Below are 16,565 nucleotides of genomic sequence, written 5' to 3' on the forward strand. Positions count from 1 at the left end.
GTGCTACCACTTGAGCCATAACTCTACTTTCAGCTTTTTGGGGGTTAATTGGAGGTGAGAGTCTCGCATCTATCTGTCTGGACCTCCTTTGAACAATAAGATCTCAGCCTCCTGAGTAACTAGCATTACAAATGTCAGACACCAGTGCTCAGTTTGACTTATTCTTATAGTTTTTGGACATCATGTTGTTTTATTAGGGCTGCTATAATAAAATATCACAAACGTGATGTAAACAACATAAATTCATTTACTTATGATTCTAGAGGCTTTTCTTGTTGTTGTTGTTTTTGAGGGCTGTGAGGGAAAGCTCTAGTTCACTCCTCTCTCTTTGGCTTGCAAATGATCATCTTTCCCCTGTGTCTCTGGTCTTTTTCCTTGGGTTTGTCTCTGTTTACAAAGTTCTCTTTATAAAGGCAGCATTCATACTGAGTTGGGGCCTGACTGCATTTAAAATTGATTACCTCTGTAAAGACACAATTTTCAAATGTGGTCAAAGTCTGAGCTCCTAAGGATTAAGTTTTTGGCATATAAATGGTTTTGAAGAGAAACAATTAAATCCACAGCAGAGATTATGCCAGCAGCAATTCTGATGGATTGGTGGAAATAGAAGCCTCCTGTGGAGGATTAAAGAGTGAACTGGAATTGAGGAAATGAAGACAGAAATGTTGACCAACCTTTAAAAAATAACCTTCCTTTGTGAAGGAAGGTAGGTACTAGAGAGGGTAAGCTTGGAAGGAGGAGAGTCAAAGAAGGAATAAGAGACTTCAGCATGGTTTAAAAGAGGAGTGAGGACCACCTGGCTCCCAGGACGTATAAGGTCTTTGAAAATCATTTGGTGTGATTCTAAGGCAGTCACAGGTGGGAATCAAAATTCAATATATCTAGCTGCTTTTTTCATAGCAACGTATTCTTCAGTATTACCTAAGGTTACATGCCAAATAATCTTTGGAAGAATAAAGGTTTCCTGTCACTGAATGGATAGAAGAACCCACAGAGCACAGATTAAAGTTCCAGGTGGGAGACGGAATCTGAGTCTGGCAGGACATAAGATGAAGTAGAATTAAGAGCTGTTCTAGAATCCTGTAATCCTAGTTTCTCAGAAGGCTGAGATATAAGGATCATGGTTTGAAGCAAGCCCAGGCAGGAAAGTTTGTGAGACTCTTACCTCTAATTAACCAGCAAAAAGGCACAACTAGAGCTGTGGCTCAAGTGGTAATCCTGAACAGAAACTCCACACAAGGGCACAGCACTCCGTCACATACACAAAACAACTGACCTAAACATAGTAGAGCCTTGAGCTAGAACAGAATCCTTCTTTCTCCTTCTGAAGATAGAGGGCTTGTTGGATATGAATATAGAAGACGAAAGAATGAGAACCCTTAGAGTTGGTAGTAAGATGGCTAATCTTGATTAGTCAACTTGATTGGACTGAGAATTTTTAGGAAGTTAGTATAGCAAACTTCAATGTATGAGAGAGCATTTCCAGAGATAAGTTCCTAAGGAGGATGAAATGTGCCATCATTTAGGCACAGATGAAATAAAAGGGAAACAAAACAAATGGAACTGTGATACTCACTAGACACTATATTGAAAATGAACTATAAAACTTGTGGGTGAGGACAGGAGGGAAAATGGGGAGAAAAGGAGAGAAGGGGTGACATTGTCAAAAAAGAAATGTACTTTTTTCTCTTGAGAAGAAATATTTTATTCAGTAATCATTTTTGAAGGTATTTTAAAGTAAATTTTTAAATATTTTTATTGTAAAAATAGTATACAGAGGGGTTACAGTTACATGAGTAAGAAAATGAGTACATTTCCTATGGAGCATTGTTACCTCCTCCTTTGTTTTTTCCCCTATCATCCCTTCCTTCCCACCTCCCCACCTCCTCCCTCTCCCCCAAATTCATTTTCCACATAGTGTCTTGTACATCTCATTGTTACAATGGGTCAACCTGTATCCCTATCTGAGCATTTTGGTTTTTTCCCTTCCCCTCCCTAAATTAGAAAAGTGTATATACAAGATGCAGGGAAGGTCAAAAGCTATGTATATATGACCATATAAGATGATGTTAAGCGAAATGAACTCTTTATATGACTTTTTAACTGTAGCCCCTCTGCTTATCACCTTTACAATAACAATAAGAAAGGAACAAAAAGAAACAAGGTGAAAGCTCCCAGATTAGACATTTTCTCCTGTATATTCTGGCCACCATGATGTGAGCTACCCCAATCCACCAAACCCTCATTGTTACTGTGAACTGACATCACTAAAACCATGAGACCAAATAAATCTTTCCTTTTTCAAGTGTTGATATCATACATTTTGTCAGAGGCAAAAAAATGTAACTAGATGGGAAGGGGAAACAAAGGAGGAGCCTACAATGCTTGATAAAAAAAATGTACTCATTATCTGGCTCATGTAATTGTAACCCTTCTATACAGTATTTTCACAATAAAAAAATTAAAATTAAAAAAATGTAACTAGTACAAATAGCAATGGCAGGAATTCTGGAGTTAGGCTGTTTAATTTCAGATTTCAGCTATACTGTATTACTTTTTAATTATATTTTCATCTTTAAGTAGTTGTACAAAGGAGTTACCATTAAACATGTATCACTGAAAATAATTTAGTTATTCATGAGCTTTAGTTACATTCCGCTATACAATGGAATTAATATCTATTTCATAGGGATTTGGATGAAGGTAATACTGAGATTTGATCTCAGGGCCTGATGTTGTTCAACTGGTATTCTACCATTTAAGCAACACCTTCAGTCTTGCTTTTGGCTATTTTTGTGATGGAATTTCATGGACGTTTCTGCCCAAACTGGCTCCAAATCACGATCCTTTAGATCTTAGTCTCCTGAGTACCTAGGATTAGAGGTGTGAACCACCAGCATTCTGTTCACAGGGATCTTTCAGATTAAAGAAATAAATGCATTGTTTACAAGCATTTGCCAATATTATTTTGTGAGTTTCTAGATGAAGTTACTCTTTGAGGGTGAAGATATATGAACAGATGGGCATGATGAGTGTGCTGAGAGTTTGAATTTTCACCAAGGGGAATGTGATATGGAACTAATGAAATAACAGGAAAGACAACATAGCTATGACTGGAAATAAATTTAAAGGAGCTGTAGTCCACAGGGTTGAGCAGCTATATTTAACATGCCCTTTTTTTAACAGGAGAAGAGGTAGACTGTAAAATAATCTAAGGAGTTTAGTGGCATTCTCATACCACTGAGCATAAGAATTACCTGGAGGGCTTATTAGCAATACATAAACAATGATATCGCATGTATGGGTCTAGGGGGGTAGCAGTGCTGGGGCTTAACCTAGGGTAACATGCATCTAGAAAGCACTCTCCCACTGAGCTCATTTTGGATTGTTTTTTTTTTTTTTGGACTCAGGGCCCTGTAATTGTTGGTAAACATTCTATTATTTAAGCCATACCCCTATCTAGCATTGTGTTATGATTTGCATTTTCACAGTAGATACTGAGGACGAATACCTTACATGTGATTTTTCTTTATTTGTTTATTCTGGTTATGGAGCTTGAACTCAGGACCCTAGTGCTGTCTCTTAGCTTTTTTACTTAAGGCTGGTGCTCTACTACTTGAGACACAGTTCCATTTCTCTCTCTCTCTTTCTCTCTCTCTCTCTCTCTCTCTCTCTCTCTCTCTCTCTCTCTCTCTCTCTCTCTCTCTGTGTGTGTGTGTAGTTAAGAGTCTCTTGAATTCGTATGCCCAGACTGGCTTCAAACCACAATCCTCAGATCTTAATCTCCTGAGTAAATAGGATAACAGATATGAGCCACTGAAACCTGGCTCTTATACATCTTTAATAAAATATTTGATTAGAGTTTGACTCATTTTAATTGAATTTTTTCATTTTGTTGTTTTGAGAATTATTTATTATTTTGTTATCAAAAGTCTCCATATAGTCAAGTTAAGAATAAGCAAATGATTTGAATACTTATTTCTCCAAAGCAGATATTTAAAAGAGAAGATACTCAACACATTACTCACCAGAGAAAAGCAAATCAAACTCAAAACAAGACAATATGTATCACACTCTAGAATGGCTAAAATTAAGACAAGAACACTGTAACTAGTTATCATAAGATACTGTTTATGGGAATACAAAATGACAGCTACTTTGGGAAACTGACAGTTCCTTAAGTGATTAATTGTAAGATATGCTTTATAAGGTAGTAATACTATCCAACATATAAGCCAAAAAGAATTGAAAACATGAATTAACACAAAAACTTGTACATAAATGTTGATGGCTATATTTTTGGTGTGGAGTTAGGCTTTTAATCTAGAGACACACAATTATCTCAAAGTAGAAATGACAAAGTGTCCAACTGATGAATGGATGAATAAAATATGTTCCTAAAATAGATATTCTTTAGCAATAAAAAGCAGTTAGGTACTGATATACAGTTGGGAGTAGTGCAGGTACATATCTGTAATCCCAGAACTCATGAGGCAGAGGCAGGAAAATTGTGAATTTCAGGCTGATTTGTACTCCATAGGGAGACTGTCTCAAAAAATGTACCAATATGTGCTACAACAAGAGTGAACCATGGAAACATAAAGCAGACGAAAACTACTAAGAAAATATAACATAGTATATAATTCAATTTGTATCAAAAGTTTAGAATGAGCGTGAATACATGAGTAGTTGTCTTTGAGTGGTAGATAAAGTGAGACATTTTCATGGTGGTGAGTCATTCTAATATAGATTATGGTGCTGGCTATAAAATTTTGTGAACATACTAAACCATTGAATTTTGCACTTTATTTTCTTATTTTTCCAGGTAATATTTTTAATTTGCTTGTTTATTATAATTTATTTAGTTTTTGTTAAGGAGTTGTATAAAGGGATTTCAATTAAATATGTTAATTGTGCATATTGATGGGTTATAGTGTGGTACTCCAATACATGTATGCAATGTGTAATGATTAAATTAGGGCAGTTTGCAATTTATAAATTATATAACATGTGAACTATTTCTCAAGAAAGCTATTATAAAATAATCTGGAAGTGATTGGAGGCTGGATTGGAAAGGACAAGGCTGAAGGCAGAGAGCCTTAAGAGGTTTTGTAACTAGTTGAGAAAAGTCTAAACTAGGGCAGTAGCAGTGGGAATTGCACAGAGAAGAGGATGTCTATAAAATATAGTGTATAGAGAGGGGATCAATAAGACTTTCTTTTTGGTTGGATGTTGAATGGATGAGAGTATAAGAAGACTAAAAGTTTCAGTGTGGGAGAATGATGTTATTTCTAAACACAGAAGGTACAGTTTGAGAAATAAGATGTTTTGTCTGTATGTGTGTGTGCTCATACCTGTTAAGCACTATCTCACTGCACTAGACTCCCTGCCCAACAATTTCAGGGTTTGAGCTGCTATCAAGACAATCTTCAAATTGTGCCTAGCATCTAACTGAAAATTTTGAGTTGGGGTTTATTATCAAGGGAGTTTTGCTAGAAGCATTTAAGATTTATCAAGACATAGATCATAATTTATGTCACAAAAGTGACTAGAAGCTTTCATAGAAAGAGCATAGAAATAAAGGCATAGGGGATGGATGGAGAGTCTCACTGAAATGGTTTGCTAAAAAAGTAGACCAAAACACAGCTATAAAAATGGTGCAGAATTTTAAACAGGGTAAACACCAGCAGTGCTGCCTTACCAAAGGACTGCACCTAGGCTTTTAAGAATTGGAAGAGTAGCAGAGAGTATTGAGGGTATTCCATGAGGGAAAAAACAACAACAATTACCAAGATAAAGTGGAGACTGATATGGGAGACATTAAGAGCTATCTGACCCATTACAGAAGTTTCAAGAGACCTACAAGTTGAGAGAAATTTCTGACCTGGTCCAAATTGAATTCCATTTTTTACTTGTTCTAGGTGAAGTGCTTATTTACCAGTGGAACGTTCCAGAGAGATCTGGTCCTGGACCTAACGACTCTGCTTGTGTTTCCTGGATCTATTATTCTTCAGTGGATCCCATTAAGGTAAAGACAACATTGACTACCTAGATATAAGTCTGAGAAATGGGAAAACTACATGGAAAAAAACAGATATAGGAAGAAGTAAGCCCTTAAACATATAGCATGGTGTTTGGAGAGAAAATCCTCAAATGTTGAATTTACTTTACTAGGAAGGGGGAGGGGGGAGGTGAACATAACGGCTAGCACCAGATATTTGTCCTGAGAATTTCCTTTCTCATCTCTTCTTTTTTTAATCATATTAAACAAATACATTAGCATTCAAAAAAACCCTAGGTATTGTTGCCTGGAAGCTGGAGTTCTAGTTCCAAATGTGGGTATTTGTCTTTGGAGTCATTTTAGGAAATTTGTTCTACCTCTGTTTCCTCATCTGGAAAATGGCTTTATCTATTTAGCCATTCATGCATAGCATGCCGTTCACAATCATTTATTGAATATGTACTCTATACTGGTCATTTTACTTGGTACTTTAGATGTTGAAAATGTAAGATGCATTTCCTAATTTCAAAGAGTATGGACTAATGAGTAAAAGGGAAGTGGAGATTCTATTAGATTGGAAGGAACATGCATTTTGGGCCTTGAAATTAGATATGGGATATGGTGGATAGGAGAACATTGCAGGGAGAAGAAATAGAATAAAAGAGTATTGAGTTTTGTAAGTGCTTACTGGATTTGAAAATAAGTGAGTAGTTCAACCTTGCTCTATACTTCCTGGCCACCATGATGTGAGCCACTGTGTTTTACTACATCTTCCCTGCCATGATGGACTAAAACCTCAGAATGATCATCACCAGATCAAGACTTGATTCCTGCTTATTATTTTGGAAATGGAGTCTCTCAGGCATTTCTACACAGGTTGGCTTCAAACTGCAATCCGCTGATTTCAGTCTCATGAGTAGTTGGGTTTACAGGCATGAAACCACCAGCATCCAGTGCCAAAAACCTTCTACATGTAACTTTACATCTTAGGGTATGTTTCCAGAGGACCAAAAACAGATGGTGCCACAAGTTAGATTACTTGCCAACCAAGTGATAGTGAGAACACCATCACTAATAGAAATGACAGATGCAATGGAGAACCATGATGAAGACGTAATCATAAAAGCAGTGGAATTTTGCACCAAGGATTGTTTCAAATACCCTAGAAACAATGCTAATGAGAACTTTTTGAACTTGGAAAAAATATGTTGATTGTGCTAACTAAAGAAGAACCAAAAGACAACTGTGCTAGAGGAAAGGATCAAAAAGCTCCAGAGAAACCCTTGACGAATAAGTTTCAGAATTGCATGAGGGAGTTTTTCTCAATAAGTCTCAGATTTGCATGAGGGAATTTTTCTCAGCAATGACTGCCCCTCCCCCCCCCCCCCACAATTCCAGTTACTTTATGTCAACATGCAGTAGAGGTATCAGAGGACAGAAAGCCTTAAGGAAGACAGAAGTTTAGAAGATTATTCATTTTGTCTTGTAAATTCTGAGATGAGTCTTAAAATGCTAGGCAAGTGCTTTGCCATTGAGCTATATTCTTAGTTCTGGATTAGATTACTGTTTTTTCTCTCTTATAATCCTTTTTATTTTTCAAATTAGCACACATTAGTTATACAAGAAGGCACTTCATTGTGACATTTGTACAAATACTTACAATGCATTTCAACCATTCTTACCCAAATTCAGCTCTCTTCCTTCTAGTCCTCCAAGAAGTCTTAATGAGTGCGCATAACTCCAATCATGGAAATTATCCTATCCTTTTTTTCTGACCTTCCAACATTGTTCACTATCCACGTCCCCTGAAAAAGTACCCCAAACTTGTGGTTTTTGAAAAGGACATTTTAGTATTGAATTTGTGACAGATGATAGCACTTAGTTCTTATTCATTTTTCTTTGAGCAGTTGCATTTTTTGAGTAGCTTTCAGTTGAAATAATTAAATGAGACTAGAATTCTCTATTTTGTAACACACACACACACACACACACACATATGTATGTATGTATGTATTTGTCAGTGGTGGGGCCTGAACTCTGGGCCTGGGCGCTGTCCCTCAGGTCTTTAACGCAAGGCTAGTACTCTACCACTTGAGTCACAGCGCCACTTCTGGTTTTTTTCTGCTTATGTGGTGCTGAGGAATCGAACCCAGGGCCTCGTGCATGCAAGGCAAGCACTCTACCATTGAGCTACCTTCCCAGCCCCTATTCTGTAACATATTTTGAGTAAAAAATATAATTTAAGAATTTGTCATACAAATCTATATGGATATGTAGAAGTATATTCACTATAGATGTTTTTTAGATTCATTAGAGCAAAAAAGTGGGGAAAACCTTATGGGCCTATCTAAGGCATATGCCATTGATAGTACATCCAAATGGATATCATAAAACTGTTCAGAATAGTGAGTTGACTCCATACATATAAACAAGGGATAACAACCTTTAAGATCTTTATTAATTACATAGAGATGAAATAAATTACCCCATTGTATGTGTATACATACCTTTATATCTATTATTTTTGAAAACTGAACAAGAAGCATCTACCATTGGAGATGGGAGATGAAGCTGTTACTTGGGATCTTTTTTATTTACGTCCTGTTTGAATTTTTCTACTAGCATGCACACCTGTGTCACATTTTAAGGAATAAAGTAATAAAAAATAAATTGTGTGTGTGTGTGTGTGTGTGTGTGTGTGTGTGTGTGTGTGTGTGTGTGTGTGTTCCAGTACTGGAACTTGAACTCAGAGCCCTGTGCTTTTCTTACTTTTTTCCACTCAAAGCTAATATTCTACTACTTGAGTCACAATTCCACTTTGGGCCTTTTGCTGGCTAATTGGAAATAAGACTTTCTTACCCAAGGTGGCTTTAAATCATGATTCTCAGATCTTAACCTGTGCATAGCTAAGGCCATAGGTGTGAGCCACTGGCACCTGGCTAAATTTATTTCTTAAAAATTAGTTCAAAGCTGGGTACCTATGGCTCCTGCCTGTAATGCTAGTGACTTAGGAAGCTGAGATCTGAGGATTGTGGTTTGAAAGCAACAGACAGGAACTGCATGAAACAGTTATATCCAAATAATCACCAGAAAACCAGAAGTAGTGCAGTGGCTCAAAGTGATAGCATGTTACCCTTGAGTGAAAATGCTCTGGGACGGTGCCCAGGCCCTGAGTTCAAGCCCCATGAGCAACAAAACAAAAACATAAAGCTAGTTCAAATTAGCTAAAGCATATATTCAATAGAAGATATCTCCCAAATGGTTGTGAGAATGAATTAACATAGCAAGGTGCTTTTATGATGTACTGCTAAGGAGCACAGTGGAATTAGGTGGGCCAACTCCCTGCAGATCACTTCCACACAGGACTAACTCCATCTCTTTCTCTTTCTTCATTCCTCATTTAGGACATGTATAGTGGCCTTGTGGGACCCTTGGCCATCTGCCGAAAGGGCACCCTGGATCCCCATGGAGTACGAAGTGATATGGATCAGGAATTTGCTTTGTTATTTTTGATCTTTGATGAGAACCAGTCGTGGTATCTGGAGGAGAATGTGGCAACTTATGGACCCCAGGAGCCAGGACTTCTTAACCTACAGGACGAGACTTTCTTGGAGAGCAATAAAATGCATGGTCTGTAGAAATAAAGTTACCCCTAACCCAAACAAATTTCACTGGTTGCAGGTGGCTACCAAATAGGCCCATCACTGTTTAAGGGGGTATAGATCCAGAAAAGATAGGAAGATTGGAAGATATAATGGAGACAAATTAGAAGAAATCTTTAACTATTGTACATTTTCACATAAAAAATGGATATATAATCCAGATTAGATCCGGTGCTGAGGAAAGAGGAAGGTAATTCTAAAGTTGCCATGGTGACATGAGCAAATTTTAACATATTAGAGAAGGCAAGATGGACATTTATGACTCTCTTTGTATCTTATGAGCTGGCTTCTTGGGGTCTCTCTGTTTGAAAATTCAGGGTTTAATCTCTTCATATCGTGCTGTTTTATTACCATTTGGATTTAGGGATCTGCTTTCTCAGTATAGACAGGTGAAGGCTAGCTAGTCTTTTAGTCTGCTTTTCAAAGTTTCCATTTATGGATGGGATAATTGAGAAGAGATAATCGGGAATAGCACACTGGGTTTATGCTATGTACAAGGAAGATCCTTTTTGATTCTTGAATGTAATTTTTGGGAGGAAAATTGTTCACCAAAGCCTTCCTTTGCTCTAGAGATCTGTGTAGCTTTTCACAAATAAGAGAAAGTCTTAAATAAGAAGGAGGACTTAAATGCAATGGAATGTATGAAGTGATCTCTTATCATACCTTCTAGTCCAAGATTTCTTTGATGTGAGTGAGGTGCAGCTTTGATAATGACTCTAATGGAACTCAAAAGTAGTATCTCATTGTCCTACAGATTTTAGCTATTTCCTCTTGATGAAAACATGAGTGATTCACATTAGCACTGATGATTCATAAACTTCACAAAGTGAACTTGTTAGTTCCTGTCAAATCTGAGAAATAAATGGCTGAGGACAAAGGGGAAAATGGGGCACAGGTAGACTGTGCTAATACCGGAGTTTGACTGATGCCCACTTTTATCTGTTTATGTGTCCATTAATCCAGATTCTTCAGGTATGACTCTAACTACCTGTCTATCTAGTAGATATTTATGGATATTTTCTGAATGCTAACACTGCAGATACAAAGTCAAATAATGTCTCCAAAGGGTTAAACAAATAATATTATTTTCTTCCTTTCTGGATTCCTGAACTAGAAAAAAAAATTTGCTTCAGATCAAGTGTGAGTTTTTTAATTACAGAGAAGGATAATTAGAAAACTGAATTTTAGTTCTACAAGTAAATGGGCTTGCTGCTACTTCCCTGGCAGTAGATTGATTTTCTACATATCATTGACGTAGATGGACAATAGCTCTCCTCCTTCAACAGCAGCATCATTTTGTCCAAAAAGGAAATAGTGAATCAATTTGCATCCCTTTCTGTGATCAGACTTGTCATGGAGAGAAAAGCTCTAGAATGGGCTGAGGTAAACCAGTTTAGTTCTTTCTCCCAAATTTCCAATTTGGTGGGCCTAGACATAGAGACAGACCATAAATGTTCCTTCCATTATTCCCCTCATGAGGAGAAAAGTAAATATTACCTTCCCTCTGTGAGAACATGGGATGTGGGAGGGAATTATTCTGGGCAAAGTCCTACCAGTGCAAATTAATATAACATAGAATAGTTGGGTGTCTTTGGAGCATGGAATGCAATTTGGAAAGAGAGAGGATGAGGTCCATGCATTAATATTATTAATTACATGAATGTGTCGTGTCAAGCTAAAAATTTATTGTAATCTATGGTATCTGATAATTCTGTAGCATCCTTGCATTTAGCTTCCTTCCGTTCATTTCCTGCTTGCTAGTAATAGTCTAGTTGGGGGAATGAAGCATTTTTTTGTGCCAGTCCTAGGGCTCAAACTCAGGACCTAGATGCCATTCCAGAGCTGTTTTTGCCTAAGGCTAGCTCTACCACTTGAACCACAGTTCCTCTCCCATCTTTTTGTTAATTAATTTGGAGATAAGAGTCTCACAGACTTTCCTGCCTGGGTTAGCTTTGAACTACAATCCTCAGATTTCAGCCTCCTGAGTAGCTAGGATTACAGGAGTGAGCCACTGGCACCTTACTTTAAAATATTTTTATATCTTAAAAGTAGCTAAATGTAGAAGAGTCAGAGAGATAGTACACAGGATTTCAGAAATGTATGGGAATGTAAGGAATGGGGGTATTGAGAAGAGCTTAAGAGATCAAGGAATTTTTCTATGACTAAAAGAAGCAAGGAGGGAAACTCAGGAATATAAGGACACAACGGACATGCATGGGTCATGTGAAGGATGGTGAGAAATGACACTACTTGGAGTAAATGTCTTGGGGTAGTGGGCAATAACTCTGAGAAGCTAGTTTGGGACTCTGTTTTGAGGACTATTATGTTCAGCTCCAGATCCATTAGTTTCCTTTTGGAGGATGGAGGGATCTATTACAATATTTTAAGTAGAAGAATAGTAGGATTAGTTATTTACAGAGATCACATCAATGTGAACAGTAGATTGGAGAGTAGTAGATGGATTAAAGATGATGTGAATTAGGAGCCTATTGCTGTCATCCAATTATAAGGACTAGACCCTAGGACAGGGACAAAGGGGTGTCCAAGGGAGATTTGAGAGATAAAAGAGAATTTTTTCTTTTACAGCCATCAATGGGAAAGTCTATGCCAACCTCAAGGGGCTTACCATGCACCAAGGAGAACAAGTGGCCTGGTATATGCTGGCCATGGGCCAAGATACTGACATACACACTGTCCACTTCCATGCAGAGAGCTTCCTCTATCGGGTGAGCAGAAGAGGGGGTGATGGCAAGAGTGCCATGGCAGCCACTGAGGATGAAGGGAATAGCAAGGAAAAAGATAATAATCAGTTAGAAGAGCAGAGGCCTAGTATATGGAGCATGGATCTGTGAGTCTCATCTGATTATTCCAGAATCGGCCATATTCTTCAACAGCTTAGCTTTCCCCTGTAATATTGAAGAGAATAGCTCATTAATAAGGAAAGGACATAGAAGAAATTGACATTATGGGTCTCTGTCAAGGACTTGCAACTCAATGAGTTGTGTGATCCTAGGAGCAAGAAATTTTGAAATAACATCACAGAATCACTGAAAGTTCCTAATCCATCAGAAGAAGAGTTTTATTTCAGGAGCTACATAGAATTATCCATGTATTTTGAAGATTTCCCTTCAAGACCTTGAGATCTAAAAGTGTTTATAATGTTCATGACAATGGGGAGAAACCTCATTGAATTCATTTCTAAAAGCATCATGAAGCAACTTCATAGAGGTCAGAGCATAAGTCAAATTCTCGAGATTTCCGCCAGTTGAAAGTTATGGAAAAACTAGTTTGGAGTCTTCTAAAAGAAATTGAAAAGCTTTTGCACTTTGTGGCACTTTAAGAAACAGTAGAAGAGAGTCTTCTGTTGATTTAGTTTGTGTGGGTGGATCCTAGGAGAGATGAATATAATGGGCTTTTAAAGCTATTCTCTGTTCTAGGAATTTTGGAATCCTATGTCCCTAATGTGAAATTAGAGACTTTTATTTCCTCCAACTTATGAGATGTAAGGTTCTCTTAAATCCAGTTCCTTCCTTACTCCTAATCTCTCTTGCAGAATGGACAGAGTTACCGGGCAGATGTTGTAGACTTGTTTCCAGGTACCTTTGAAGTCGTGGAGATGGTTGCCAGCAATCCTGGGACATGGCTGATGCATTGCCATGTGACTGACCATGTCCATGCTGGCATGGAGACACTCTTTACTGTCTTGCCTCAAAAAGGTAAGGCCTTAACTCCCTAAGATGGGTCATCTTCTAACACTTTAGCCTATAATCCCAAGAAACCTCTTGCACCTCTCCTCTGATCCCAGAAGAACCAGATGCACAAAGTATGTCCCTTCCCCAGGCATTTCTCCAGCAATATTTCTCACTTGGCCTCCGGAAACCTGTCCATCTCCAGAATACTTTGATACCTTTTGACCTCCCAAGGCTTGACCTAATCTAAAACTGCTTAGGCTCTATGCCTGGTGCAGGTCTACACACTTTCTATTTAATTTATCTATAAATTTATTATTTAAAGTACATTAAGACTATTGCTCATGAACTCCCCTTTCTTAATTTTTTTCTCAATTTTTGTCTGAGTGCTGGAGCTTGAACTGAGGGCCTAGATGCTGCACCCAAACTTCTTTTTGCTGAAGGCTAGTGCTATACCACTGAGCCACATCTCTATTTTTGGCTCTTTTTCTGAATAGTTTATAAGAGTTAAGAGTCTCATGAATTTTCCTGCCAGGGTTGGCTTTCAACCATGGACCTCAAATCTCAGCCTCCTGAATAGCTAGGATTACAAATGTGAGCCACAACACCTGGCCTTTGAGTCCTTTTTTAATAGAAACCCTTTATGAGCATGACATCCCAGTGGGATGAGGAAGGGAGGGAGATCTAGAGCTGCCAGTGGGTAGTATAGGAATGGAGCTTGCTTTATGCCACACATTGATGTATGGAAATACAGACACTACCCAACTCCTCCCTGCAAAGGCACTTACTGACCCAGGACATAGAGACAATATTGAGCATATGATCCTCTGCTTTCACCTAGAGTAGAGTAGGCTGTCTCTGCTTCCCTCTCCTCCTGTGCCTTTCTCCCTGCTCAAGGGCCAGAAGGCAGGAAGGCAATATCATGCCCCCCTCGGTTAACCACACCAGCACGTCCACACCTTCCCCCTCAATACTGTGTGGGAAGCTAGGAGTTATGAATCCCTTGATTTTATTTTAGTGCTGGTGATTGAACTTAGTACCTAATCATGTTAAGTGTGCATTCTACCTCTGAGCTATGTTCCCAGCCCTTAATGCATCTTTTTAACATTTTTTTTTGTAATTATTTCTAATGGTTACCTCTTAATTAATTGGATTTGTGAAGGTTGTGAAAGGTTATTTTTTCTTCTGTCCATCAAAGGCTAGAAACAGATATCGACCTTCAACTATTGCTTATTCCAGACAGAATTGGTTCTAAGGATGGATTTTTTTTTCTTAATTTTTATGGTGATGAAATAACCAGGTAAATGTTTTATCACTCACCTTTGTTTTTCACCAAACAAATAGAAGGATAGGCTGCATTGACTTTTGTGTCTTTAGGTTGTTAAACAATTAAGTGTCTCACTTTTTGATCTACTTGACCAAAGTCCAGCCCCTAACATTTTCTTCTTCTCATGAAGGACCTTTTCTGGAACCCACAGGAATGAAAGGTTATTTTTCATCATTTTTCTTTCTATAGATGTGTGTGTGTGTGTGTGTGTGTGTGTGTGTGTTTGCATGCACTAGAGCTTGAACTCCAGGCCTGAGCATTGTCCCCAAAATTCTTTTTGTTCAAAGCTGGCTCTCTACCACTTGAGACACAGCTCCACTTCCAGATTTTTGGTGGTTAATTGATAATATGAATCTCACAGACTTTCCTATCCTGGCTGGCTGTAAACTACAGTCCTTAGATCTCAGCTTCCTCAGTAGCTAAGATTCCAGACATGAACCACTGATGTAGAGCCTTTTTTATGTGTTTTAGAATATCTTATGCTTTGAAAAATGGTACTATTAAAGTGAATGTTTTGAGGTTGTCAACTAGTGACATTTTATCAAAAGAGTAGAGAATATGAAAATGTCTTCAGCTATTCAAATAGACTTAGTAAACTAGGGTAGAAAATATAACTCTGCTTTTTACCCCAGGGAAGGAACAAACAATTGTACATGATGATTTCCTGTATTATTAGTTTTGTTCTCTAGCATTCTGTAATATAAGAATGTGACTTCTACTGGCTACTCTTATAGTCATGCTAATAAGTCCTTTTATCCCTCCGTTTTCAATCAAAGTAATGTTTACAAGAATTGCAACACCAATGGGATGTGACAGAGGAGATCCAGGCCCTTAAGAGTCTGACCAAGGGATAGAGAAAGTAGCTGGGAGTCTAGACGCTTTATAGACAGACTATATTTTATCAGTCCTAGAGAATATAAGTTACATAATTCAGTTGATATATCATCAAGGTCTATAGATTTCAGATAAGAATATGTTTTCATATACTATAATGACTCATCTCAAATATGAGCCATGCAAAATATGAGACCTATCAATGTATATCATTGGGGTACTTGTATAAGTGTAGCCCATATCTCCCTATAACAATCATCCATCCCATAAACTTTAATCTATTTGGTTTTCTGTTTGCATATATCTCACTATGGTCTAATTCCATAGTCTAATCCCTTTTGCTAACAAGACAATCACAAGAAAGAGTTGAAGGAAGTAGGGAGGAAAGAACTAACTGTTGGAACAAAGCTGCTGATAAAGTAGCAAAGGATGAGAACTAGAGTTAAGGGAAAAGATTAGTATAAGTCTGGACAAAGGTAATTCTACTGTAAGAAGGGAGAAGAGATAAAAAGAGGTGAATCATTGTGCACATTTGGAGGAAGTCTTGGCTGATAGAGGGGTTTTTATCCTGTGGTCTCTGTTTCCTTTATGATGAAGTCTATAGAGTCATAGGAATAATATTTCCAGGAAGCACTAAGGGTTCAGTTGAAGGTATATACAAACAATACTAATCTTCCTAATTGTGTGATCTCTAAACCTGTGATCACATAATAGTGTGTTCTCAGCATATCAGCAGGTGATTTTAGTACTATTGGTAAGCTAGTGCCCCAATGGAGTCTGACCTAGCTATTAATTGTAGAGCAGAGAGGATGGAACTAGAGTGTTGGAAAAAATGTAGAAGATTTCAGGAACTAGAGGTATAATGGGGGAGAATAATATTATTTTTGAATAAAGAGTAACAGAACACTGAAAAGATAGGAAGTTACTATTAGATTTTGTATTTCTAAGATGGATTATGGGGGGGGGGGAGTTGATAGAACTGGAGTTAGCATACAAGTCATGAAGAGTTGAGAGGTCTAGAAATTATGAAATTGACTGTTGGATAGGTCATC

The 16,565-nt window shown here is 37.7% G+C and overlaps 1 protein-coding gene across 2 annotated transcripts in view; it reads left to right on the forward strand.

Moving 5' to 3' along the window:
* Heph (hephaestin) overlaps window positions 1-16,565 on the forward strand; it is an 86,240-nt gene that overhangs the window by 65,093 nt on the left and 4,582 nt on the right. For both annotated transcript variants that reach the window (XM_042670910.1, XM_042670911.1), the window contains exons 16-19: window positions 5,922-6,028; window positions 9,406-9,631; window positions 12,250-12,389; window positions 13,217-13,379. In XM_042670910.1, coding sequence (XP_042526844.1) covers window positions 5,922-6,028; window positions 9,406-9,631; window positions 12,250-12,389; window positions 13,217-13,379 — 636 coding nt within the window. The remainder of the gene's footprint in view (window positions 1-5,921; window positions 6,029-9,405; window positions 9,632-12,249; window positions 12,390-13,216; window positions 13,380-16,565) is intronic.

This window comes from Dipodomys spectabilis, unplaced genomic scaffold (assembly GCF_019054845.1).
Source record: "Dipodomys spectabilis isolate Male_0828 unplaced genomic scaffold, ASM1905484v1 ptg000586l, whole genome shotgun sequence".
NCBI lineage: Eukaryota > Metazoa > Chordata > Mammalia > Rodentia > Heteromyidae > Dipodomys > Dipodomys spectabilis.